Source organism: Lepisosteus platostomus, chromosome 4 (assembly GCF_059453375.1).
Source record: "Lepisosteus platostomus isolate fLepPlt1 chromosome 4, fLepPlt1.hap1, whole genome shotgun sequence".
Taxonomy (NCBI): Eukaryota; Metazoa; Chordata; class Actinopteri; order Semionotiformes; family Lepisosteidae; genus Lepisosteus; species Lepisosteus platostomus.
Window position 1 is genome coordinate 21,549,029 of NC_142614.1, and position 27,554 is coordinate 21,576,582.

Sequence of the window (27,554 nt, forward strand, 5' to 3'; positions counted from 1 at the left end):
ATTATGTGAGAAAGTACAGAGCGTTAGTAAGAGTAATAAATAAAAAAACAATGTCATGATACACAACTATCGGAGGCACCAGAACCCTTACAAAAGAGAATGGGTTTTGATTCCATTTCAGATTTCTATTGTACAGTTTAAATATTTTTCTAAATTATTACATATTGATATACATTCAACACAGTTTACATACAGTTTATACAAAAAACAATTCTGATGTGCCCAGAGTCAGAGGTCATTTTTGTTATAAACAGAGGAAAAAGGATAATTTAAATAAATCATTTATTATTTCAATAATCCAGGTAATCTCCGTTGGGTAGGAAAAATCTTCATTCTTTCAATTACAGCAATGTTATATTAGTCCATCTTTTTGTCAGAAACTGCTGTGGGTCCATTGGCAGTGGAACTGTTCGCTTCCCCGTTGCAGTCACATTCCGTCTGAAAGGAAATCCAGTACATACCAGTAAGCCGTAATAATTAAAACAAGAGGCCTTCCCTGAAATTCTGAACAACTCTGTTACATGAGCCCTGCCATCTGAGTAAACAGCATGTGATATTTGCATGCTTCAGGTGTTTTTAACTCCTGACATGAATGAATGGTCTGGTTTGAATGTCAACTAAAATATAACGGCAATGTTTTCGATTAACACAATTTTCGAATACTCTGCTTTTTAAAACAGGCTTTCCTGAAGCCAAAATGATCTCCTTTTGTCCTTTGCAATTTTAATGGTCTATGAATTACAGGCATTAAAACCGTTTTAAGGATTTGAAAAAACCAGACAAAAAACATTTTAGGGAAATATATTTACATTTGTCTAGGCCAATGAGAAAACTATCAATAAAAAAAGAAAGGCAACGCTCACTATGTTTCAGCTATAAAGCACAAATTCTTGCAGGGTTTTTTTTTTTTACACAGAAAGGTTACCTTGCACGTTCCATTACTTTTCCCTTTTTCTGCTGCAGTGCCTGTCCGATTCTCCTGCACTGCTTTCTTAGGCCAGAGACGGCTCAGGATGGGAGAAATGAAGGGGTAAATGATGGGCTCCAGGAATTTCTTGTAAACCCACAGCAAGACTGGAATGACGATGCACGGAATGCAGACCATGGCTGGAATGAATCACTGTAGCTGCTTCTCACAATCAGATCTACAAGAAAAAACAACAAACATTTGCTGCGAAAATCAGTCCAGACAGAAGCAAAGCTCTAAAAAAAAAAAGTTTCGAGTCCCACAAGGAAAATGGCCGCAGTAATTTTCGTAATTCAGTAAAATAATGTTGGGAGCCGCTTAAGACGAACATTTTTAACTCAAATGAATTCTCTATCAATACAGTGTACTTTCGAAGTTTATGACGTAAATCCATATACACAGATTGATGAAACTATGACTTCAGTGACGAGTTAAGCATACTAAAATTAAACGTTTCCTAAAAACTGTAGAAACTGCTAGGATCTAATTTAACGTGCTTAAAAAAATACAATTATTTAAATTAAAAGTTTTGCTAGTTTTTTGTAATACTATTTGCAAAACCAGCTAGCGCAGCAAACCTAACTCAAATATTTTAACAGCGTAATACAAATTAAACACCAAAACAAAAACGCTCGATCACAAAAGCAATATAATTACTCTTACATTTTTCTCTGAATAAAGGAAGCATGTCGTCTTTACCGCAACAAAATACTTAAGCTTGGATATTACATTGAATGACGTAACGTCATGAAAATCCATTTTCATACTTTACGTCATTTTATTATGTTAAGTCGATCTATAAAACTAACACAGTTTAGCAAATAAAGAGTTAAGTGAAAACCATTTACCTTTACTAAATGATCGTTTTCAACAAAATGAAACCTTACCCTCAATTTGTTCCAGAAACAGCCGAACTATGAGAGGGCCGAGTTACAGAGACGCCATCAGCTGACAGAAAAGGCCGAGGAATTAACTAAGGCGCCCCCTTGTGTTGGAGGCCAAAACATTTTAAAGGACAAAAGCAGGATGTTCAATACAGTATTTTACAAATATTATATGGTTTTAATACCCATTATTGTTTTAATACATAGTGTTTTAAAGAAAGACGTTGTTTTTCCAAACCCAATATCTAACAGAATGGTTAAATGTAAATCAAGGCTCAATTAAATTTTTTGTTGGACAGGACTAGCTTAATCATGAAATGAAAAATGTAACATGCAAACATCAGAAAAGCTGTTTTCTTAGACTGCATATTAACATTTATACTTTTTGCAGTTTGTAGTGTAAATTAACAGGATTCGCTTTTTTCATTACAGGTTTTTGTGGTTATATTTGACATAGAGGGTTCATAAGCTGATCGATTATTCAGAGATAAAATCGCAATAAGCAACAAAGATATAGAAAAATCCTTAATAATAATTATCTCTTATCATACGTTCGAAAGTGTAAAATATTCACATAAAAGACTAATGGGGATTACAAATATGTTTAATGCTTAACAAGTCTACATAAACTAAGGATAGGCAATTTTTCATATCTGAATGTGATACTAGAAAGTGAATATTCTTTACAGGAAGCGACTAAAACAATCCATGCCATCTCAGATCGTGCAAATAATAATAATAATAATAATAATAATAATAATAATAATAATAATAATAATAATAATTGCTTACACTTATATAGCGCTTTTCTGGACACTCCACTCAAAGCGCTTTACAGGTAATGGGGACTCCCCTCCACCACCACCAATGTGCAGCATCCACCTGGATAATAAAAGAGTGCTTTTTATTTTTTACAGCAACACTGGTGAAGACGTCTCCTAAAATGAGTAACGATATTCAACACCTGCGTTACATCCAAAGAATTATGAAACTTTATTATTATTGTTTTTGTCATCCTGTAAAGCGCTTTGAGAAGCCACCTTTAAAGGTGCTATATTAAATAAAGTTTATTATTATTATTATTATTATTATTATTATTATTATTATTATTATTATTATAACATTGAACGACTGACAGTCATTAACATTTCCTTAACTGTAATAAAATAAACTTGCGTTAATAAACAGCATTTTATTCGACCATGTGAAAAATGCAACCAAACCTATTATTGTAAAAACAACTCGGATAAACATGAAACGTAACTTTTTAAAGAACATAATGTGCGTGAGTAAATGGAAGAATTAATCGGACTTGATACTCTTGACTTTTTTCACCTTTCAAAATAAGATGGAAATCCTCGTCATTTGCTTATCTTTCTCGTTTTCGGTATCAGGTTTTATTGGGTTCAAGTTTAACATTAAAAATAAAACAAACAGAACCGTCATCCACGTATATTTTTTTATCAAAGCGTCATGCTGTTCATTTTCGAACACAGACGAACGAAATGAAACACCAGGAGGAATTACATTGAAAAATAGGATTTCAGTCTCAATCCACAAATAACGTGTATATAAAATAAATTGTTATATTTTTTTTGTTTAGCTCTCCCCGTCAAAGCAAATGTTTTTTTTTTTATTTATACATAAATAATAACAAAAATTACAATACAAACAAAGCAAATGTCTCAAACCAAAACATCACTTCCACCCTTCTCGGGCAGGTTGGTAACTGTAGTGTAACGGCCCGAAGGCAGAGAACCCAACCAGCGTCGTCCTTGCTCGGAAGCGCGGCTGTGAGATCCATGCCCGTCCAATCGTGCGGCCCGCTGTTGAGCTGCGGCTCTCGGGTATGCCGCACCCAGAGAGGGGGGCGGGGAGGCGGAGCGGCCGGGGACAGACGGCTGGAGGAGGAGAGCACACACAGAAGTGCTGGGGATACGGAGGGTTTTTGCGAAAGAGCAGGGGGGAAAAAAACACACACATACAACTCTAGGAGAAGCGGTACGGCGCGGTAATATTCTTTCGATTCTTTCAAAGGTAAGATCATGAGACGTCTGCAAGTATTGGCTGTGTATTGCTATTATGTTCTATTTACCATTTGTAAAAATATGTAGCTTTTCTCCTACAGGGTTACTACTATAGCGTAGACGGTCCTGCAGAGGGGCGTGTGTGCGGCAAATTGTTTTTTGTTTTTTGTTTTTTCTTTTCTTTACCCGGGGAGGTTGCAATTCAGAGAAAGAGGAATTGACATTCATAGGCTGAATATAAAAGTAGAAGAAATAGCTTTGTTCGTGGTATAATTAAAATATTCAATGGATGTTACAATGAAGCACCAAAATGGAAGTAAAGTACATTTCATAATGTTCTTATTGGGTAAGTCGGGGCTCTAGCAGCACAAATTCTGCCCCAGACTGTTGAAAATTAAACACCAATGTTAAATGAGATCGTTCGAATATCGAATTGGTCAAATAAATCAAATAAATCATCTGCTGTGTAAATTCAGGATGACAGCGTTGCAGTGGTATACAAAATCCAGGGTATTTATAAAACGTAAAATTTGCGTGTTGTTGTCCCATGGGGAATCATAAAAACGTCCCGCTTCAAACATGTAGTCTATTTGCCTAATTAACCTCTTCAGTAACAACAATTATAATACAATTAACTTGATGTCGAAGAGTAAACTAGTTGACTGTTTATGAGTAAGTATTTTTACTTAAAACTATAATTTTTCGATGATTGTGGGTGGATTTAGGATGTTGCTGTCATGCTGCTGTAGTTTTGTATTGGCGTAATATTTTAGGTGAAATATTTAGACAGATACACTTGCTTTAAAATATTTGCTACGTGAAATTATTTGACTTAATATCTACGTGTGTGTGTGTAAAATGTATTTAAATAGTAAGCATTTTTCTTGCAAGCATACCTTCAAGGCTGGCATTAATGCAGCCTGGCCTGACTACTTCTGTGTAAGCTTTTTTTTTTAGCTTTTGCTTTTTAAATTAGGCCTAGTCACACAGTGAACTATGCATTTTCAGTAGGATCTGAAAAGTTCTAGATGCATTGCTTTTCAGTCGCAGTAATTTTTTCACTAAGAACTTGGAAGTCCAGTTGATGACACAGTCCAGTTTTTGTCACAGGACAGAGAAACGACTGCGACCACAGTTAGGCAAAGCAAGGGCTTGTCCATCAAAGTCAGACGAATGTCATAACATGTGCCGGATATATCGGAGCATTTGTATGTTTTTCAGTTTTAAGAGATATCCTGCTCACAGAATCCAGAACAAAGAGGGATGTAAAGGGACTGTTTTTTTGGTGAAATTAATCTCTTTTGCGAGCATTAGATGAAAATGCAAAAAAAAAAGCGTTGATAATGGCCAAGATACATACCAGTGCTTATAGATATTGTCTTTAATCTGCAATATATTATACACATAAATGTTTATATAATGATCACTATGCATCAACGAGGCCTGTCTGGTTTTCCTTGTGGTTTACCAATATGTGCTATGGCTATGGTGGTTTACTTGTGCTATGGTGTTAGCATCCTTCTACAGCAGAAGCTACTGGATATTCTCCTTAATGGATTTTATTATTTCTGCTGCTTTTTTCATTAGATCTTTTTGCATGTTGCAAAGTGGATAACACCGCTCAGTGCACAATGTTTCATCCGAAATAAAAATCTATACGTCCGTGAGAAATCTTTGTGTAATAGTCACACTTTAGTTTGAAGAGTGAAGGAGGACAATGATGCTTTAACCTGAACTTAAATGTTTGAATTAGTCAGGCGGGAAAAAATGGTCTTCGTCATCTTGGAGCCTAGAAATGAGACATGTTGATCACCCACTGTGGTGGCCACATCCATGTTCCGATAATGTGAAACTGTGGTGAAACATACACCACATTGTAGTTCAGAGAAGTTGCTTATTTCATGTCTTATAGGGAGTGAGCTTATACACAGTCAATATAAAGGAAATAACCTGCCTCCCATCCAGACACAGTGGATTGTTTAAAAATGTTTTATTGTATTTCTTTTAAATGTTGTTTTTTTATATATATACTCCTGCATGCACTGTAGGTTTTTTCTTGGGGCCTTTCACTACTGAAAAGTCATATGACACCCCACAGCTCAATGTGTTTGCAATCATATTAAGAGGATTACGGTATTTGGCAGGGGTTTGCTTGGCTAAGGAACAACTACCTAGCCATGAGAGTCAAAGGTCTGTGGATCAAGTCTTGTCAAAATCAATTGTACTGGTTATAGGGTCTTCTTCTGATGCGATGTTTAACTAAGTTTATGATTTTCTAAGGTCTCCGTCTTCATCTCTAAAATTGCATTTTTGGTTCATTTAAAAAGCTTAAGCCTGTGCAGGCTTCAGAGTTGCAGAATCCTGCTGAAGAAATGCAGATGAAACCATGATAGCATTGAAGCTACTGTACAACATGTTGCATACATACAGTACAGATGTAGTATTTCTTCCAATAACTCCTAGTGTTATGCTGTGTCAGAAGTAAATTGAGACACCACCATTGCACTAAATAGTGTAATATTAATATTCCCTTAAAGCAAGCAATAGTATTAGTGCCAAAGCTGTTAGCTGTGTTCTGGCAGTCTGTATAACAGTTGAATGTCTTGGAGAAGATTTAATTTCAGTGATAAAACATCATGAAGACATCAGAGGGAGTGGTTGACTTGTGCATTTCCTGAATCTTGTTTTTCATTTCGTAAGTGTGGTGGTGCGCATCCTTTATAAATATTTTTAAGCTTTTCCCTGTGTGATGAGGGTTCCAGTAATAAAGTTTGAAGAAGCCAGATGTATGGGCATCAGTGCACAGAGCTTTACCAGGGTGATTTAAGTTTTTCTAATCTCCTTCCCTGCTATGCTTTGTCACAGTCAGCTTTGAAGATCTCAGCAGCTGAGTTTGCTGTCATAGCAACTAACCATCTATCGGACTAATTTACAACAATTAAGGGTAATCTGTTATAAAAGAATATAATCTCCAATGGACAAGCATTGAAGTACAATGGAGCATAATGTAATATGGGTTATCAGTTTAGTAAAATACTGAATAAAATTATGTAATTCAATGTAAAAAACTGAAGTATAATTTTTAAAAGTTAGCTTTGTTTGGTTGACTATGCAGGACAAAAGTATATTTGAAAAAATGAAGTCTAAAACAGTAATTGCCAACAAATAAGACTACTACTCAGTCTCTAACACTTTGAAAGCTGCTCTAATGCTAAGAATAATGCTGTGTTCTGCTGAAGTGTTTGCATGTAAATCTGTCATGATATTGTAGTTGTGTGTTTTAAAAGTAAGGAAAAGATTCCTACAGGAACATACAGTTCCTGTGACAGGATGAACTGGTATAGATGACAGAAGCCTCATTTCCCCGTTGATAATCAATGTGGTTGTGTGGAGTGGGGGGTTCCAAATGACATACACCTTATTGTAATTTCCGTTAAGATTTTTTAGGATTTGGTAATAGTTTCTAAAAATCTTTCAGTGGGGGTTAGACACAGTGCATGAATTTGACATGTGTGACATGTGTCATACTGTATGTATGATGACGTTATATGGAATATTCACCAGATCACTCTTTGTAAAAGGAAAATAAGATTAGTTGAAGGTGGGAAATCCTGAAGAAAAATTGCTCATTGACATTTTCATAGGAGCTGGGTAGCCTTTCTCATTTGTAATGTGTAACCATTCTGCTTTTGGAGAGAGACAGAATATCATCATTAAAAGATGCATTACACAAACTTACTGAGTTCCTACCTGGAACATTTAAATCACTTGGAACTTAGTGACCTTAGGGTAAAATACAAAACCTAAAAAGTTTGAATGCAGAGTTTTATTTTTCAGTTGAAATGACTGTAAGTGTGACTGAGTTCTCAGGTACTTGACTGAAACCTTAACTCAGAAATGGTTGGTTATCTTAAATGTTTTTTAGGTATTAGATGTGAAATGCTACATTTTCCCAACTGTTCATATGAAGGCCCAATTAAAAAACTGAAAGTTCATTTGGAATGAATACCAGCAAACATGAGGGTACAACAAGTCTACAATTAAAAAAGCTCTGATGTATAGCGTGTACATCCTGTAATACTGTAGCTTATTAACACAGAACGTTCATGCTATCTCCACTTTAGTTTCCAGTTACAGTTAATAAAGAAATGTTAATGGCGGTGAGATTTTTATAGTTAAGTATAATAACATGAGATTATCAATCATGAAACTTTTTTATCATAATTTCAGGTCTAGACATTGATATCACGTCTGTTTGAAAACTGGTTCTTTGTTCTGAATGCCTCCCTATTGACTGTGTGTCCTTTCTTATCTTAACAACATAGGTTGATAGTAACTTGAGTCAATGTCATGCTGTGCCAGGCATTCAGACACTGTTCCTTATTGGGAATAACTCGGGACATTTATGTAACTTAACAAGATGTAAGAAAAAATGCACAATGCAGGTTGTAAAAAGTGCTTTTTGCAGTTTGCATGATGTTTAAAAAGCAATATTAAATCCTTAAAAAGAACTGGAAAGGGATTTGGTCCATTCATTACAACACAATATGAGAGTGACACAATTTAATTATACGTTTTTTATTAATTAATAAAATGTCTAAAACCTTGTCAGAATATTAATCATGTAGGGGTGCCATGCACAATTTCCATGTGGTTTGCCTTACAGTCACTTAAAGCACAGTTTGTGTTTTAAATGATTGTAATTGAAAAAGATCCAATTAAAGTAAAGAAAAATAATCAGATACAAGCAGGCAAAACTAATAGTGGAAAGAATGCTATAATGGAGGATTAAAATGTTTTTTTCAAAATTTATTTCAGAATGTCTTTGTGATTATGAGAAACCTTTCATCCTGTGATTTTTGTTTTGGTGTTAATAACTGATTTCCTTGTTTAAATGTTTTCTGCACTTAGTCTTTGGTTTCAGAGATAACCTAAAGTGCATTATTTCAAACAGCCTCAGCACTCAGAACTTTATAAGTCTTTCCTGAACTTGCTTATAAAGAATTTCCTCCATTATTTCTGACTGAACAGCTCTTAACAGGTGAGCAGTTGTTGATGAACAGTCACAGGTGGGAATGACACTGTATCAACCACTCTCACAGTGAGTTAGTGGTTTTCCTTCTGCTTAAGTCCAGCTGCTTGTATTTTGGCTAGCATACCTGAATGAGGTCAGTCCTGAAACATACTAATTAGTGCAGGGATCATACCAGTTACAAATCTCATACAGCTTTTCTTTAGCTGAAAACTCAAAAGTTTTTTTTTAAGAAGACCTCAGATAGAAAATTGAAATAAAAAGTTGGGGATTAAGAGCAAAACCTAGAAGAGACAGAGGTCACTCAGGACTAGGACTGAGAAATACTGTACTTTGGTATTTTTAAAACCAAGTCCAGAAAAAATCCTAAATAATCAAGTATGTCAATAAAACATATTCTAAACATGAACATCATTATTTAGATTATTTAAAAAAGGCCACTGCAGTCTCATTTAATGTACCTTCCAACATGTCTTGGAAGTATTGTCAGAGCACGTCTTTGGATGCAATTCTGGACATTTTCTTTTATACAGCCTTGACTGCTCTTAAGGCCACTTAAAACAGAATTTATATTGATTTGTTTTAAATGGAAAGATGGTTTTAGTCCTTTGTGTTCTTGTAGCCTGAGCTGCTGTCTGTTGGACATCTTGAGAACCTAACAGAGAAATGACTTCCTATAAGCCTTACTGTGAAATACAGCAGAATCCAAAAATCATCCGCAGTAGTATCTGCATAGTGAAAACAGCTGACAGATTTTGAACTTTATTTAGCAACCTGTTTTATGTTTTGTATCAGAATACTTTTGAGTTCTTGGTTTTGCAGGCAACTGTGAGAGCTTCATAGGCGGCTTTTAAAATAACATTAAAAAATCTGTTTTATTTTTGCCTTTTTATATTTTTAAAACCATCTCAGGAGGTCTGATGTGCATAAAACAGTATATTCTTGACTTGAATGAGAAATCTCTGTGCAAGGTTTTTGTGATATGCAATGATCAAGAATTTTTTGTATCATACAAGGATAAACTAATGAAGTTTCGTTTTATGGTTATCAACCAAGCTTTCAGATTATAATAAGGGTGTATAGTAATCCTTAGTTTTAAGACAATTTATAGCTTAAAAAAGGTGCCGTGAAAGAGCAAGCAACATTAATCTTGTAGTCTGTTCCCATGGCAAATTCCTAGGGTGAAGACACAAAGGTTTTCAAAGGAGAAAGAGGTCTTAAGATTGTCTTGTGTAAGAGGGGAAAGCTCGTTTTTCTTGCTGTGGTGGAAACTGTGTAATACCTTTTAGTTTTATGAAACTTTACAGATCTGTATTTGACAATTTGACCCTTGTTTTGTAATCCATCACAGTCTTCTGAAACTGCACAGAAACTATTGAATTAAATTCCGTTGACTAATTACTAATTTGACAGACACTTGTATCCAAAGGAACTTATGGGGAGTTTTTACACCTTTTTACAGCGAGGTATTTTACAGGAACAATTCGGGTAAAAGACCCTGCTCAGGAATACAACAGCGGTGTCTCACATAAGATTTGAACCCACAGCCCTCCAGTTAGGAGTCTAGAACCCTAAGCACTGCTCCACACTGCTACCCATAATTTTTATAAGGGGATCTAAGATATGGATGTTTACTATGTGGACGGTAGAGTTTGGGTAACTGACCATAGGTATTCATACATGAGGTATTTTAATGGACCCTGTGCTAGAGTCCCCCTGGACAGCTCTGCTCTGCTTTAGCACTGTCGTGAGACTGCACAGCTGCAGTGTGTTCAAATATCTGCAGATGGGAATAGTGATTATGGCGCTTACAGCTCAAGTCTCAATTTGGCTTTAGAGCTAACAGTGAAAGTAGGGCGTATTGCTGTAACACCCTCTGTGTTGGCAACATTGGATCAACGTGTCTACTGCAGTTGGAGCTCTAAATGTGAAGCAGAAGGGAGTCCATGTGGTTTAACTTCACTCATAATTCCTTTTTACAGAGTAAGATGTTCTGAGACTGGTCGTTGCTTGAGAGGGGAAACATTAAAAATTAAATATTGCTGTTAGTAACAGAAAGATTTATTTCTATTATAGCAGGGCTCACAGACTCATGGCCTATGGCTGTCATAACTATTGAATGCAGATCCTGTAAAGATTAAAAGTGTATGTCTGTATTATACAGCCCATCACAATTTTGCCATACATTATGAAATAAGATCCACTTCTCACTCACAGGAAGCTGTTGTACCAATTTTCTCAGACTGCACATTTTCTCTTTACTGTAGCTGATAAAGTAGTATTGATACATTAAGAGGCCAGTGACTGACTTGAAACCTGTGCATACCACAAAGACTATGCAGAAGTGCACAGAATTATGAATAGTCATTTTTTAAATCCCCTAGCATAAATTAGAATTGTTTTTATAAATCGAATTCAGTCTTTCCATACAATGTTTAAATGAGCTTGTCTGTTGTTTTTGACAATAATAGTACACACGAACTACAGATAAGTGTGTTGCATTTTAAAAGATGAGATTGAGAGGGGGAATAACTGAAATTGTTTTAGGTTCTGTGGTTATTACTATTTAAGTAAAAGCTATTATAAATATTTTGTCTAGGTCTTAACTTTGTTTTCACAATCCAGTGTTACTGTTACCTGCATAGTATATAGTTTTCCTCACTGTTTTCAATTTTGTAACATTTCCCCACTGCTTTAGCCCAGTCTCCCTGGCTTATCAGAATAAACAAGAGGAAAGCAGTTCAAGAATAGAGATACACAGACAGTATTTCAACAGTAAATAGATCGTGAATTCAAGAAATGTGGACTGTTATTGCTATTGTTATTGTTAATGTTATTGTGGCAAGAACAAAGTGAATGGTGTATGTCTGATTTGCAGAGAGACTGTGGCAGATCTATAGGACAGATACTGAGGAGAGGAAAAAAACTGTGTTCTCCAGTTAAAGAAAACCTTGTATTTACAATAGGAGAAATAGCTTTGAAGGGGTATTTGGAGCTAGTACTGAAATCCACATTAAGGTAGGAGAGATTCGGGTTCCTGAAAGAGAACTGCAGCAAGTATAGCTTTGCCTGATGACATTGCTGACCTGGCAAGTGATCACAGTAAACACCTTCCAGAAGCCAAATCATTCTGTGCCTACCCAGATCCAGCAAGTATGTATTTGTTAGAAGCATCAAGTTCTAGATTTAAATTCTTATTGGTGGTGCCGACAGAAAAATTGAAACAAAATACTGAAAATGCTGGAAAGGCCATGGGCAGAGTAGCCTTTCAAAGGGTAGCCTTGGACCTTGCTAGCTGTTATAAGAACAAATGGTACTGGAATTATACAATTATGCATCGAAGCAGTGTATGATTCATCGTTAAGGCAAACCGAATCATATTATTTCAGTAGTTGTGTGGTGTGTCAGTTTGATTCGAGCCAAGGCCCTGCAGTGCAGGTACTCTTTTTTTTTTTCCAGTCCTGGTACTGTGACATTTTATAACACAGAGAAACATGAGTTAAGGAAAGACTTTTTCATCCAAGAAAACAGATCAAATGTTTGATGGAAGAGTTGAACAGCCCTGCCGGGACCTGAGGATGAGGTCTTGCTTTCCTTGCAGACACATGAGCTGAAAAACCTGAACCTCAGCCTACAAGGTCACAGACCACTAGTGGCGACCCTACTGTACATGGTGAAGTGACATAATTTACCACTAAACAGAGGTTTGTGCCAAAATGCAACTTCACAGTACAGTTTCTGCATGAAAAGCTAGTTTTTTTTCATGTGCTTTCCATCAATTGAAACATTGAAATGGATTTGTAATTCAGATGAGCCCAGTTTCAGAACTGTCTTCGTTCAGGTTTGTTGCCTGAAATGTAACCATCTGGACATGGCAGAGGGAAAACAAAATTCTCATTGTAGGAATGCTAATCCCTCATGTGTTGTTAATTATAAACCACATTAATACATCATAAACATATCACGGCACATCATATCTTGTATTAATAGCTGTTTGGTAAAACATAAGGGTAAGCAAGTTGGGGGCAGACCATCCTAACGTCATTGGAAACGATTTGTATTGCAAAGGATATTTTTGAAACATGGAGCAGAAAGGAGTACAAGCTTAAGTCTAAACAAGAAGGCAGATCAATTAAAGGGATTGGTTAGCACTGGTATATAGAGCTTAGCTGGAACAAAAATCATCAGACAGTAGTCCCCCAGGACAGCTAATCTGCAGAGCACAATGTTGCTAAAGAGTACATTTTATGGGGAGGAATTACATGAGGAAAGTGCATGTTATTCTGTCAGCAGCTACAGTACCACCTTATTTGTCGGAGCTTAATTTCCAAGATACAATGTCCAAAAAAAGTTTTCTCTGACGAGTGAAGTCAAGGAAACTAAAGCGACACTACTTGTTGCAGTCATGGAAGTTTCCAATGCACAGTGACATTTAGCTCATGGAAGCGAAGCACTCTCAAATATCAGCAAATCAATGAGGAGGAAGCTATAATAACTAACATTCTCAAAATATTAGTGGATATTTTACCAAAATGTGACTCCATTCATTGTATGATTTTCAACAACTGAGGGTTTAAAATGATCATAATTCTATGATTTCTATTTAAGGATGGCTTTTCTGAGCTCACTGAGGCAACTTGTTTTATTGAAATCTTTCATCTTAAAAGAGATTAATTGAAAAGCTCTCTTCAGTTCAAATGAGGAATTTACAGGTGTTGCTGTCAGCAAGGTTTTATTTTACATTCAAAGCAGCTGGTGTGTGTGAATTTGCTGTCCTGAGAACCAAAACTTTTTTAAGAGAGCAGAGGCCAGTTGGAGGAGGGTTTAATTCTGTTCCATTTGAGCACACAGTCTGTTCTTATCGGACCTACTGTTGCTCTTCGCTGTATAATAATTTCCTGCCATCTGTTCAGTTCATATTATCAGGAGTTGTTACAACAGTGTAGTAGGAAGGCAAGCTAGAATTCATTTCAATTAAATGTGAGCTTAATAGTGTCTGCTTGTGAGTAACACCTCATTTGTAAAACTCAATTATTACAGGTTCATTTTCAGTTTTGTCTTTGGATTGGAATTCATCTTGCAATCTTCACACACCTTCTCGTGTCAGGTCCCTATAGCAAGAACAAAGTGACTGTTTTGTTCAAAGACCGAATTGTAAGATAAATGCATGAGCTTGTTTAAGTATTAAAAGAAGAAACAGATGTGGTACAACAGTGAGAATTATAGCTATAAAGATGGGTAATGAAGTCTGAAAAGTCAGCCCGAGTTATACTGTAGATATCCATTTTTTACTTTCAATGTGCAGTGCATATTTTCTGCAGCAGTAATGCTTCAGTTGACGGGTGTGTACAGTCCCAGTGCTCGGGTTAGGAAGAGGTCAGAACCCTTCAGCGGCTGTCAAAACGGTACTGTTTCTTTAAACCTTAAGTAAAGCCTTCCATTGTCTTGTGCCTTGTTTAAAACCACACTGTGGACAGGTCTACCCTTTTAGTCTGGATGATTAGTTTATTACAATTTATGATGAGTCATTATGGTAAATTATTTTTGAACACTGGGAGCCATGTCTTGTAAATTCAAAGAGTTAATGCTGATAGAATATACCATATTCCCTTGGTTTATTAAGTTTGCTTAATATTATTTTTATGGAGCTTTTAATAAGACAGATGTACTAAACTTTTCAAATTTTAAATCTTAATTTCTAAATGTAGCAGAAATACCAATTTTCAGCTGTTGTACAAATGTTAATCCATATTTTTTCACCAACACTTTCCTGGGCGTGGGAAGTTTGGTGTCTAGTGCTGCAGTCACGTCCGAAATCTTACTGCCTTAGTAACAACAAAGAAAAAAACATTCAGTTCCTCTCAGTGCTTCATGGTCCTTCAACCCAGTGGGATGTTGCTTTGAAATCATTTCAGAGGGCCCCCCAGCGAATGTTTATTCAGACCAATGTTGAGAGCTTGCTGTAGCATTCTTCTCTCCCTGTTAGTTTGTACTCTTAGTTTTTATCGTCAACTGACAATAGTGAATAAAAAACATCTTAATTCCTGCCTTCCGAATCTTCTTCCTGATTGTTCTGAACACATGAAACTGTTTTAAATCCATGAAATATAGTCTGAAGCCATCATTTAAATGGCTGAACCATCGTTTAAATGGTTTGATATGAAAATGAAAAGTTGGGTGAGCTGAGTTTACCTTGAATTATGGACGTTTCATTTTAGTATTTTGTGCCTTAAATATGCAGCGTTTTAATTTAGTTTGAATAATAGAAGAGCTAGTGTCTAATACCCATAAATAGAGCAATTAGATATTTCCATTCTTTTGGAAGCAAATGGTAATACCTTTTCTGCTTAACTAACCTTCCTATTTAATTTTTCTTCCAAATACAGTATTCAAAAAGTTCATTTAATGACTGATTCTTTGTTTACTTCTTTTCCTTTTACGTTATTTCAGAGTGGTTTCATTTTGTGGAGTCTTCCTGCTTAATCTTGAAGAAAGGGCCATAACATTTGCAAAGAAAGGCTAATGGATTTTAGAGTAGTTAAACAAAAGCCATGTGGATTCTTCCTGCTTATCTTCATAATGCAAGCAGTGGCACACTCAGTGTTCCTCAAAATCCAAAGTGATATTGAAGACCGATGCTTTGTTTTTTCAGGTTTTGTGCTAATGTCAACTGTCAAAGTCTTCAGTGACAGGTTAAGACCCGTTGTTTTTGAGCATCTTAATAAAAACCCTAACACTGGCTAGTTTTGTCATAAAATCCCCTTGAACGTTATATAGTGCTTTTCTTGCCGTGACCGTGAAGCATTTTATGCTCATTTTACACTCTGAGTCACAATCATCTGGCATTATTTTATTTTAAAACTTGATTCAAGTTGCTCTGTACACTTCCTTGGAGCCCTGCATTTCATTGGTGCTCTCCCATACCACTGCTGTCCAGGCTCAGTCAGTTTCTGATTGCCAATACATATACAGTATACTGCATTTCATCTGACATATTATAATAAATATAGGGGGTCAGTGAGTTGTGTACAGTATATAAAATAAGTTTTACAAAGCTTACTCACCTAGCAAGCAGTTGTATGACACATATGAGCCCTCTCTATATAGTTAGGCAATTTAAATGTGGTCAGATGGTTATTCTGTTCAGAGATGGAAGAAGGCGGCACAACTTTAAAAACAAACATCCGGGGACTCTCAAGTTGCTCAGAGGCCCCAACCCGAGTGCAAGCTGAGCTCTACGATCTCAGGTTTGAGACTGGGCCATGACACTGGCCGCCTGTAACTGGGGTAGTGCCAGTGAAAAATTGTTAAAGGCTTTGGTGGTCACAGAGTGCTGTTAGTTGGTTAAAGTTGGGTGTAGATTTATTATAAAACAATGAAGATTTTAATATAAGATCATGAATAATTCAAACCTGTAAAAGGTGGCTTCAGACTTTTACAAAACATGAAAATTTAACTCGTTTAAATACACTCTAATTATTTTGTCATCTGTTCATGCATCTTTAAACTTACCCATGTTTACTAATTAGATAATACTGAGCACAAAGAAGAAATATGTCTGTACTTGTATTTGGAATTCAGCAAGTAATGACTAACAGGAGAAGTAAAATAAATGTAGGGTGTTGTATATAAATTATAACACTGTTGCTTTGTTGTTCTTTTAAACCCAGTCCACATGTTCTTGCTCAGTAAAGGCTAGTCCTAGGAGGATGCAAGATTTGTGATACGTGCACTTAACACTTTTGTGGAGATTAAATGGAAACTGGAGGAGCTGTGCTATTTTATTCAAATAGCACATTATGTTTGCAATGTAATACATTCCTGAAATTGGATCAGAACTTGGAAATATCTGGAGCAGTGTTTTGTTTTAAATGCAATCTACATATCTGGATGCATGTTAAGAGTGCTTTTCTGGTAATTAATAGTAGATATTTTTTTCTCCTTAACGGTACTTGAATAGAGCCACTGCTGGATGAGTAAGAGCTCAGCAGTAGTCATTTACTGAACAATGCAGAGCTGTCTACAGCTTGGCTCTGGAGTGCTGGCAGAAAGCACAATTGATGTAGGAGGCTGGAGGCCTGTTTGGGGTTGGCTGCAGAGCTGCAGTTTAGAGCTCTTTTTCAGATGGGGAGGATACTGGAGGTAATTCATTATTTAAAATAGTTTAATTTTAAGAAACCATTGCCAAAGCATTGTTAATGTGAAATAAGGAATGTAGAGTAGTATCTACAGTATCATGGAATTATTGTATATCCTTTAATGAATTAGATGACTGTATCTGATATATCTCAGCATGTGTTTTCATTTCCCCCCATATTGAGACAACTGGATTTGTTAAAGCTATGAACTTGAGTGCATTTACATAAAAAGTGTATTATCATGTAGTTGGTGGCGATATGTGAATGTGTTAGTTCTTGGTTACATGTACTATAAACAGTACAAGATGCATTCCTTCATGTGTTCTGCAGAGTATAGCTACCAAGCTGTTATGTTTGCTCAGCTGTGTACTTTGACAATTGGTTGTGCTAGTTTTACTATTTCTGAATTTACACTATTAATGTCACTGGAGGATGGCACCTCTTCCCCTGCTTTAGGCATAATATACAAAGCAATCTTGGTGATAAAATTATTTTCACCCCTCTAACAACTGTATAAACTCAGATTGAGAGGACAACAATGCAGAAATGTCACAGAATAGAGGTTTTGCAGCAGGTCTTGCAACATACTCCTGCTGATTGTGCCTTTTCTGATGCTCTTATTAGAGCATTCTAAACAGCTCGGCCTAATTAGTTATCAATGCATAATTGGTAGATTCATTCACATTACAGACACTAGTCGCGTGTGAATCCGCTTATTTCTAACCTTTCCTTTTCGTTACTTCCGTAAGGTCTCCTAAAATAATTTTGATTTTCTGTACAGAGGAACGCTGAAACCAAATTTAAAAACCAAATAGTTCAATTAAAGTATCAAAAAAGCACATTTTGATTAAAAACAAACTGAAGGCAGAGTGCAATACTCCAGGACTGGGGCTGAGAAACACTGTTTCGTGAATGATAAGCAAGGTAGTGTGTAAGGTAATACAGTACATAAAAGTACGAAGTAGCTTTGTGATTTTGTTGATGTGTGTCTGTGAACAGGTGTCGGCTTGGGTGTGTCACTTTAGTGTTGGAAAATATAAATTTTCAACCCTAAGAAAGAAGCACCTGACTGATAGCTTATATGGGATATTTGGGCAGTGTTACAAACAAGTTGTTGAATTGATGGCTCTGATGCTTTGACATTTATGTATATCGCTTTATATCTTAACTATCTATACTGAGAAGGATCAACACACAATAAATGAGTATTGGAAGCAATAGCATGCGTTGCATATTTATTTCTTTGTGCTGTACAGTTTAAATTTCTTTATTTTTTTATTCAGAGGCATCAATATCAAGCAGAGACAGAATGTTGTTGCATGTCTAAGCTGTTTTGAGGTGTATGCAGATCTTCCCCAGAGTATTCAGTTTTATTTGTTGTTCAAGCTTGGGTGCCTCTTGGGACTGCACACTGACTGCAGAAGCACGCAACCGTCCTACTGGAAGAATAGAAAATGCCAGTAACATCGAGTATAAATTTGTAGTTTGTTCAATTTTGATGCCCCTTTTTTCTTTTAATGGCCTCACAGGAAATGAGCACTTTGAGCATGTCTGGAGTTAGTCCAGTATGTTGTTTCTATGAAGTGCACTTTTGCGTAGAATGTGTTCTGTCGAGTATACAAAGCAGTGAATGATCATATGGAACACAAAGTAAAAGTTTTGCTTTGAATCCATTAAAATGAGATGTAGTATATGCTGTATTTCTCCTACACTTTTTCAAAGCTAAGAACTGGTTAAATTTACAGTTGTAAAATATTGTTTGTGTAGATTTTTGTAACGCCCGAGGAGTTAAAAAAAAAAGTTGGGGGGTAGAAGAGACGGAACTGAATACAGATGAGATTCTTTAGTAAAGAAAAATTTATGGTTCCTGCTTGACAGTCCTGTCACGAACATCCTTTGGTACAAACAGCAGGATCTGAAAATTCCAACATTGCTAAATACAGTAAAACTTAGAGAAATTCTCTTAGAGGTAACTACATTTGTAGGATGGCCTAGTAAAGTTAGACTAATATAATTTACAAAGAGTGTACTAAATAATAGTGCATTTTATTTTGTACTGATTATGGATGGGCTTCCTCCATTTGTTGCATACGTCTAGTCAATATTGTGATGTTTGCAAAACAGAACTTTTCTCTATCATGCTTGCATTTCTATTAATAATGACATCTAAAATTGCAAAGAACCTTTTAAGGCAGCAAAATGGGGAATTTTTGTTTGTTTAAAACAGTTGTGACATCGCATTGCACATGGGTTAGGGTGGATGCCATTACATAATCCTACAATTATTGACTTGTGTTCTCTAATGGCTTGTGCGGCCAGTACCATTCTTGCTTTCTAAACTTTTTTTACTTAAATTGTCTGCACTCTTTTATTTCATTATTTACCAGGTAAGTCAATTAGGAATAGTTTCTCATTTACAACAATGACCTGGAGACCCCCTTAACAGCAAGTCATTTACTGGAGCATTGCGAGTAAAGTGTTCAAGGGTACAAAAGCAGTGATCTATCTGGGATCTGAGCCCATGACTCTATGGTCCAGAGTGCAGAGCCCAAACCAGTAATCCACACCATTTTTAGTGTTCACCCTCATGTGATTATGGGTCCAGAATCTCTTGCCTTCCTTTTTAGATGCTTTCTGCTTTTATGTGCAGATTCCTTTTTCCGTCTTTACATGCACATTAGGTGACACTAATGGAAGTTCTGTAGTCATGCTGACAAGTAATCCTGGACTTTTGACATGTAGCCTTCACACATCTTCCGATTAATAGCTTTATGTCTGTTGTTAAATGTGTAAATCTGTTTAACAAGCCAATTAAAAGAAACCTGTCACAGGCTGCAACAATGCAGTTGTCTGCACTGAGCCAGAGTTAACAACATTATCAAACATTGATGTAAAGTGTCTACATCAATTGCTATTGTCAACTGAAGAATAAAATACCTTTAGCTGTCAATATACAGTGTTGCACACAGAAAACATTAAGTTAATTTGAATGTCAGAGTAACTAAACAACAACTGGTTTATGTGTAGATGTTTAAAATGTGTGCAAATATATGCAATGTGTTACTAAGAATTGTCAGTCCAACTTTGCAGTACTGGTCTTTTGAATTAATATAGATTAATGAAGTTTAATTAACAGTGGAGGTACTGTAGTTTGTTCAGTCCACAAAACACATATAATAGTTATACATGCATGAATATAACCAACCACCATAACTTCATTGATAATTGATACATAACAGGAATATGTACAAATATTCAAAATGCCTTTTATTTCTGCTTTACTTTGTTTTTAACTGAGCATTATCTTCATTAGTGTTGTCTACTATCGATCATGTAGCATTTCCTGTCTAGCAGTTCCAATGTAGACCATAGCCTTCACAAAAGCATTATGGATCAATAATGTATCATAATGTATTATGTATAGACATAACCATTTGAAAAGTATAGAGTGTGACTGTTTGTAATGTAGAATAGTCCCATTAAATACATTTTTAGCAGAAAACACAGAATTACCTATAAATACCATTACCAGCCAGTCCTTTTAAACTATTAAATGGAGTATACTAGATAATTTTAGTTGATATGTCATAGTGAGAATTTAGTAGCCAAGCGCAAGGTCTAGCACATAACTGCTGAAAGAAGATATTTAAATTATGACTTGTTAGCATTGTATTGTTGAAGTTTTTTTTCTTATTTCAGATATCAGTGTTTGTTTTCAAACATCATACACTTTTATGATCTTTTTCTATCTGCATAAATCTTTGTGACCCCAATCTGTCAGTTTCTGAGAATTTGAAAGTTTCTTTGATTTAAAGGGTAGCATTACATTTGTACTCAGTACTGAATAGTTTTGGAACAATGTGGGATTGTGACACTCATCAATGCCTGTAGCTGTAGACAAGATACAGACTTCCACTAATGATGATCTGGTATTAAAATCTGCTCCTTGATGCAAGTGATTGAAATGTTCGGAGCTGTATTGTGAAAACATGAAAGCAGAATGCCTGCCATTGTGTTGGCAGCACTAATGGAATCTGTTTTATGAAGTGCTTTAGCAGCAAGTGTAATAATTGATTATCTGAAGGCATCTTACACTAATGTTCTTTTCATTTCCAAATTTTAAAATAGCTAACAGTAATACAGAGGACCTGAAGTTCATCAAAGTTCCAAATTGCAGCACTGTATGGCAGAATTTCCTTTCATTTGCAAAAAAGAATAAAACACTTCGTCAAATGTCTTCAGCATGTAATCCAAGAAAAGGCATTTCAAGTTTAGTGTCACCCTATATAGGAGGTGTCTATTTCTAGCAGTCTTTAAATTATAAGCTGTCTAACTTGCGTATGTTTCTGAGACGGCCTTGCCCACATGATGAGAGAATCTAGTTTTCAACAGAAGAAGCTCAAGAGAAAGACAATGTTGAAATGAATAGGGTAAAATAAATGGGTGGAAAAATTGTGACAGAATGACTTGCATAACTTTGCGAGCATAGTTAACTGAAGACATTTTTCTTTAAGACCTACATTTTTACCATAGAGGTTTATTGAAACTTTTCCTTGGCAATTTTTGGTTTTATTAAGTATAGGTAATGGTACTGAGGAATGGACACGAAAACAGTAACATGCTAAAAATATGTTACGGTCTCATATGAGACCGCAAATGCAGAATTGCACTGCAGTTACCTAATGCTATAGTTAACCTTCATGTCCTGAGCCTGAAGGTTAGGATTGATGATCCGTATAGCAGTGCTTTTCTGCACACTAAGCAAAGCATAGTCATTCTGTTCTTCTAAGCATACTTGTTTAACCTGTTCTCAGGAGCTGCGTTCAGCCTGCTATGAATGGTGACTCCGGCGCTGGGGTGGTCACTTCCCCACCCCCGACCACAGCCCCTCACAAGGAGCGCTACTTTGACCGAGTCGACGAAAGCAGTCCCGAGTACCAGAGAGAGAGGAACATGGCGCCTGACCTACGCCAGGACTTCAATATGATGGAGCAGAGGAAGAGGGTCTCTATGATCCTGCAGAGTCCGGTTAGTTTTACCCTTCCAGGTCTCCATACCATTGAGTGCTGTAAATGCAAAATCTTGAGGATATCTCCCTCCAGACTCTTTTTTTAACTCTGTCATAAATGGACATATAACACTGACTTTGCTAATTGTGAAAAAAAGGCGAGCTAGATTTCAGATTACAGTTATTAAGTGTTAGTCTTATCGATCTCTCAGGCAGAGTTTACAGCAGTTCAGTATGCCCGGATCCTGTATAACTTCACTCATGTATATGTGTTACTGTATTACGTAATTGATTTCAAACATCCTGCAGTTTGCAAATTGATATACAAACTGTATATTAATTCCCTTAGGTGGTAATAATTAGCTCAAAGTTCATCTGATGCTTAAAAAGCAGTTCTTTTAATAAACTTTCACACAGTGAAACTTAACTTCCTATTTCTTTCCATGTATGATTCTCTCAAGTTATATTCTCAGACTAATCAGAAGGGTCTTTGTTTAGTACTTAGCATTGAAGGAAGCAGATACAAGAGGATGTTGTGTAACAGCAACAATAAAATCCCACAGTGTTAATGCATTTTTGTTAAGAGTGCAATAAAACAAGTCATTGTTTTAAGATAAGATCACTTTATTAGCCATATACAATTTCTTGCATTAGGAATTTGTCTTTTCGTATACCCCAGCTTGCTCTCCAGGCACATACAGTAGACGGGGAGAGAGAAGCTTGGGGTCAGAGTGCAGGGTCAGCCATTTATACAGCGCCCCTGGAGTAGCTGGGGTTAAGGGCCTTGCTTGGGGCCCTAACGGAGTAGGATTCCTCTGCTGGCCACGGGATTTGAACCAGCAACCTTCCTGCCACAGGCGCAGATCCTTAGGTACAGAGCCACTTTGCCGCAGATTTGATATAGTTTCTATATAGAGTGTAAGATCTCTAGGAAAAGCAGGCAGAGGTCCAAGTGATTACGCTATATGTTACGTCAGCACAAAGGTATCATAGATGGAAGAGAGGTGAGCACTCCTTAGGCAAATATTTTGAGAGCTGGAAATGTGGCCAAGTGTCTGCATTCCTGGACAATGTCAATAGGAGGCAGGCCTTATCCATCTGTAACCTCAACTCTACAGGGTACAAATGACTGGATTGTGTCTGGCTTATGATGTGTTAATATGATTAGCACAGGCAGATCAGATTGCATGGAAGACGCACTGTTTAAACCATTGTACAGAAAGGCAGTTATAGCAGCTGTTGTGGAAATTGTTCAAAAAAGAAGAAAATTTAATAAATTATTTTATGGTTTAGATCAGAAGATCAGGAATTAAATCTGTGCTGAAAACCTGTTTCTTTATTTCCAAATAAATCTGCACTACATACTGTAGTCCAAAAAATCCACCGAGAGAACATTTTAACAGCAATACGTTTCTCCCACCTTCAAGTAGTTTTAAATACTACAGTGTGTTTTAAATTAGTCAAACATTCCTGGTAACCTCTTAATAAAGTAAATGATGTCCATGAGGTTGGCATTTCACAAGAAAGTTAACACTGGTAAGGGCAGAGCCTGGATAGGTCTGGAAGGATCATGAAATTAAAACACTGATAAGATCATGGTTAGATGACTACTTAAAAAAAGTTTATCAACAACTATCTTACAAATACCAGAATAGAACAAAATGCTTTTCACTTCTGTGAAGATGGAGTGAGGATACAAATTTGGCTTACCTCTTCTGAGAATCCCCTGTGAGTTCCTTATGTAAAATGAAGCTGAAAATCACTACTAAACCATAAGAAATTGATTTAAATCTCTGTCTTGACGTTTCTGAGACCTAGTTGTTACCATGGTTACCATTATTTTTATTGCATCAATTCTGTTATCCACAGCTACTGTATACAGTTTTCACAGAGACATCCTGGCAGGCTTTGTTCACTGTGGTACGGTAGGCAAATATAATTCATGGAAACATGGTCTTATTCGCACTGCTATCCCACAATAGCAATGCAAAACTAAAAACATCTGGGGGATTTATTTAGCTGCTTAGCAAATCTTTCTTTTCAGAGCAATCCTGCCTGTATTTTTATTCTTTGTGAATTTGCAGTTAGTGTGTATAATTTACTCACCTCAGTTTTGGCGCCATTTAAAATTGGATAGATATTTTCGAAAACACTGATCTTAAATAGAGACAGTGGGATTTGTTTGTTTTTTGGCACATACAGCTATGGTCTATAGTGCTTTTATTACTTAAATCTGTGATTCTATTTGTTTCATGTTTCCTGTTTTTGTTCTAATGTTGCCTGCACTGCTTTCTCTCCTAGGATTTACTATTCTTAAACTTTTTTCCAGCAAAATACATTGCTCTTTCACAGCTATGGGGCAGTCTTGATCCTCTCCCATACAGTGACATATATCAAACTAGAATTTGAAATTGGCTGAACATACAGTATGAACTGGAAATGCAAGGGAGGAAGGTTTGGTTTCTTCCAATGCCTGTAATTGTGTTTGATTTATGTAGTGTTGTGCAAAAATGTTTTGTAGTTTTCACTTGCTTTTCCATGTTTGTGCAGATATAATTCTATTTTGATCCACAGAAAGTTTAATTGTTTTGTTTTAAATTAACAGTTAATCCTGATAGATCTATTCTTGTAGAACGAAAAAATAAAGTTTAAGCTTTCTGGATATGTATAGAGGAGCAAATGATAAATATGAGGACTGCCTGACAATGAACCAATTATTTCTGATTGTAAATGTGATGAATTTACTGCTGCAACCCTTTGTATTGACAGACCATGTAGTCTATAGTAGAAAACACGAGTGAAGTTGATGGTGCTCATTATCTTGCATCTGGTGCAAGCATATATTGTAATTGCTGATTGTGGGAAGATATCTAAATGTTTTTTCACAGCAGTATATACATCAACACATAAACATCCTGAAATAAATTTGTTGTTGGTTGTCTTCTTAAAACAACAGAGGTGGGGTTTGAATTCTGAGATGTTTTGTTTGTGTTGCAGGCCTTCTGTGAGGAACTGGAGACAATGATCCAAGACCAGCTGAAGAAGGGCAAGAACCCTACAAGCTTGCTAGCCTTGCAGCAGATTGCAGACTACATGAATACTAGCATGCCCAGCATTTACCCAGCCACTCCACAGGGTGGGATGGCAGCCCTCAATATGAGTGAGTAGAACTTAACAGTGATGACCTGAACATCAGAGCCGGAGAAAGCATTCTCCCGTGCTGCCTGGCAGGCCTCTCTGCTTCATACTTCTCATTGGGCTCAGTTTTTTCAGAAGGACGCATCCACAGTCTGATCATTTTTAAATAACGCAAAGATAAAAAGCTTCCTGACCTCTTGCGTAAATACGGAATTTTCTAGTTATTAACTGTTGTTGAAAGGTGCAGGAATTTTATATCTACATTATCCAAGCATGATGTCAATTTTCGGTCTGAACTCCAAATCCAGCTCAGTAGCAGAGTGGATAGTTATAACTTGTAGTTATGAGGCCGTGCTGATATTTACAGGTTTAGGGATGGTGACTCCAGTCAATGACCTGCGAGGCTCCGACTCCATTGCTTACGAGAAGGGCGAGAAGCTGCTTCGTTGTAAGCTGGCTGCCTTCTACCGCCTCACTGACCTGTTTGGGTGGTCTCAACTGATTTACAACCACTTAACGGTAAGCACTTACTGTAGCTAGGTAATTATAAATGCGTATCTGGAAATTTCTGGACGATTCCCAAGTTGTCATTGCCAATGAGATTTTCTGATATCTTGTTTCAGCTAAAAATCACTTGAACTGTACATTCTATTAACAAAATATTTTTCACTCATTCACAACAGTCATATATCACAGTTATGGTCATTTTCTTTTAATTAAGTTGGTTCAAATCATAATGTTTCTTTCTGTGACATCATATGAACTTGGACAGTTAATTTGTACAATGTTGCATGAATTTCAGAAGGTTTCCTGCTGTCTTCCTGGAGGACATTGGCTCGCAGTGTTTAATTTGATCTTTGCAGTTGCATTATCTATAAGGAGATCTGTGGAGTTCATGACTGAAGTTTTTACTGCGGCAGTTCTCGGTTGCTATGGCATGCCTGTAAAGAAGAAACGATTATGCTTCTTTTTTTAGTGTGTTTTTCGTGTCAGTGATTTTTGGTGGTTGCCATAGAATCGCAGAATGCTAGAGCTTCTGTGTAACTAAGCTTAGACATGCATACGTGCTAAAGAATATGTCGGACACATCCAGGTCCCTCCAACACCGCTTGATTTGAAGGGACAAGCAACTTAATGACTGGATGAACCCCCCTTAGGTTTTTAGGTTTTTATTGCCATTATTACATAAGGAAAGGGCTATTCAGCCAAACGTTTCTAATTGGTATCTTCTAACATAATTAATATTTATTAAATACCCATGATGGAAAGTGGCCTCATTGCGTTCTTTATTTATTGCCCATACTTGTTGAAGGTTGTTACCCAAAGTGCCTACCACAGGTCACGTGAAATATTTTAAACACCGTGCTGTTTAGCTGTTGTGCAACAGGTTAATTTTGCCTTCAGCCATTGAAATCTTTTTGTTTAATCCATGTGATTGTTTAGTAATTCTTGAATGCAGTGAGAAAAGGAAACGTAATAAAACATATTTTTTACCATTTCAGATCTTGCCATTTTTCTGTAAACTCTGTTTCAAACATCTTAAAGCTTAATTTTGATAAAGCCCAGTAGTTTCTCAATTTTGTAATGAAGTTTGGTAACCTATTCCTTGCATTGTTAATTCTGTTATATGTGTTTTCTAATATCGGTGCAGAACTGACATCTAACAAGTTTCCAAATACATTTTACACTCACTGAATTAATCTAAACTGAACTTGCTGTAAGTGTTCACCCTTATTTCTTGCCCTTTAAACTTTGAAAACCTAGGCCATGGGAATCATTGTTTTTTCCCTTGTTGAGTACTGACAAAAGATTGCATGTTTTTTTTTTACAGGTCAGGCTGAATTTAGAGCAAGAGCGTTTCCTGATTGTGCCATTTGGGCTTCTGTACAGTGAAGTCACTGCCTCTAACCTGGTACGCTGCCTTTTCTATATTAGAACCATTTAAGAAGGAAGCTCTTCAGTGAACACCAGGGTGGAGATGACAACAGAATTTCATTCATTGGTGTTTCAGTTTCCATTTGTTGTCTTAAGAATGCTTTAGGTACTGTAGGTTTATGTAATGTATATATACATATTTTTAGTTTTATATCTGTCTGAAAAGTAGATACTGGTCATTGTAGTCTGTGCTGCTACTTGATTTTATGTCATCTTTTTTAATTTAAATGAAAAAGTTTGTTTTTTTAGGTACTGAAATAAGAAGTGCTTTAGGGACATTAGGGGCATTTGTTCTTAAATGGTAAATCTTTGCCACTTCTGTTGTATGGGTTGTATGAATTCTGTGTAACCGTAGTGAATTATAGTTGAAATCTACTGAATTATAATTCAAAATGTTCAAAATATCCCCAGATGTTCCTGGTGTT

General features: G+C 36.3%; 2 protein-coding genes across 4 annotated transcripts in view; one reads left to right on the forward strand and one right to left on the reverse strand.

The window, feature by feature from the left end:
- Positions 1-265: 265 nt before the first annotated feature.
- On the reverse strand, positions 266-1,959 carry c21h18orf32 (chromosome 21 C18orf32 homolog). 2 transcript variants are annotated; one of them, XM_088629005.1, is made up of 3 exons: positions 1,816-1,959; positions 926-1,145; positions 266-438 (listed from the first exon to the last, which is right to left on the reverse strand). In XM_088629005.1, the coding sequence occupies exons 2-3, from the start codon at positions 1,103-1,105 to the stop codon at positions 358-360; spliced, it is 261 nt and encodes an 86-aa protein (XP_088485131.1). In that variant the 5' UTR covers positions 1,106-1,145; positions 1,816-1,959; the 3' UTR covers positions 266-357. The 2 variants fall into 2 exon arrangements, with proteins under 2 accessions (XP_088485131.1, XP_088485132.1); XM_088629006.1 differs by lacking the exon at positions 1,816-1,959 and adding an exon at positions 1,631-1,757.
- Positions 1,960-3,713: 1,754 nt separating this feature from the next.
- Positions 3,714-27,554, forward strand: part of add1 (adducin 1 (alpha)) — a 52,732-nt gene continuing 28,891 nt past the window's right edge. Inside the window, exons 1-5 of one of the 2 annotated variants that reach the window (XM_088629000.1) lie at positions 3,714-3,888; positions 21,863-22,076; positions 25,054-25,216; positions 25,562-25,713; positions 27,026-27,106. In XM_088629000.1, coding sequence (XP_088485126.1) covers positions 21,882-22,076; positions 25,054-25,216; positions 25,562-25,713; positions 27,026-27,106 — 591 coding nt within the window. In that variant the 5' untranslated portion in view covers positions 3,714-3,888; positions 21,863-21,881. The remainder of the gene's footprint in view (positions 3,889-21,862; positions 22,077-25,053; positions 25,217-25,561; positions 25,714-27,025; positions 27,107-27,554) is intronic. The other variant, XM_088628999.1, reaches the window with a different exon arrangement.

Coding starts and splice junctions, on each gene's coding strand:
- c21h18orf32 (XM_088629005.1), bottom strand. CDS start 1,105: ATGGTCTGCATTCCGTGCATCGTCATTCCAGTCTTGCTGTGGGTTTAC. Junction 439..925: donor AAAGTAATGGAACGTGCAAG/GTAACCTTTCTG, acceptor ATTTCCTTTCAG/ACGGAATGTGACTGCAACGG.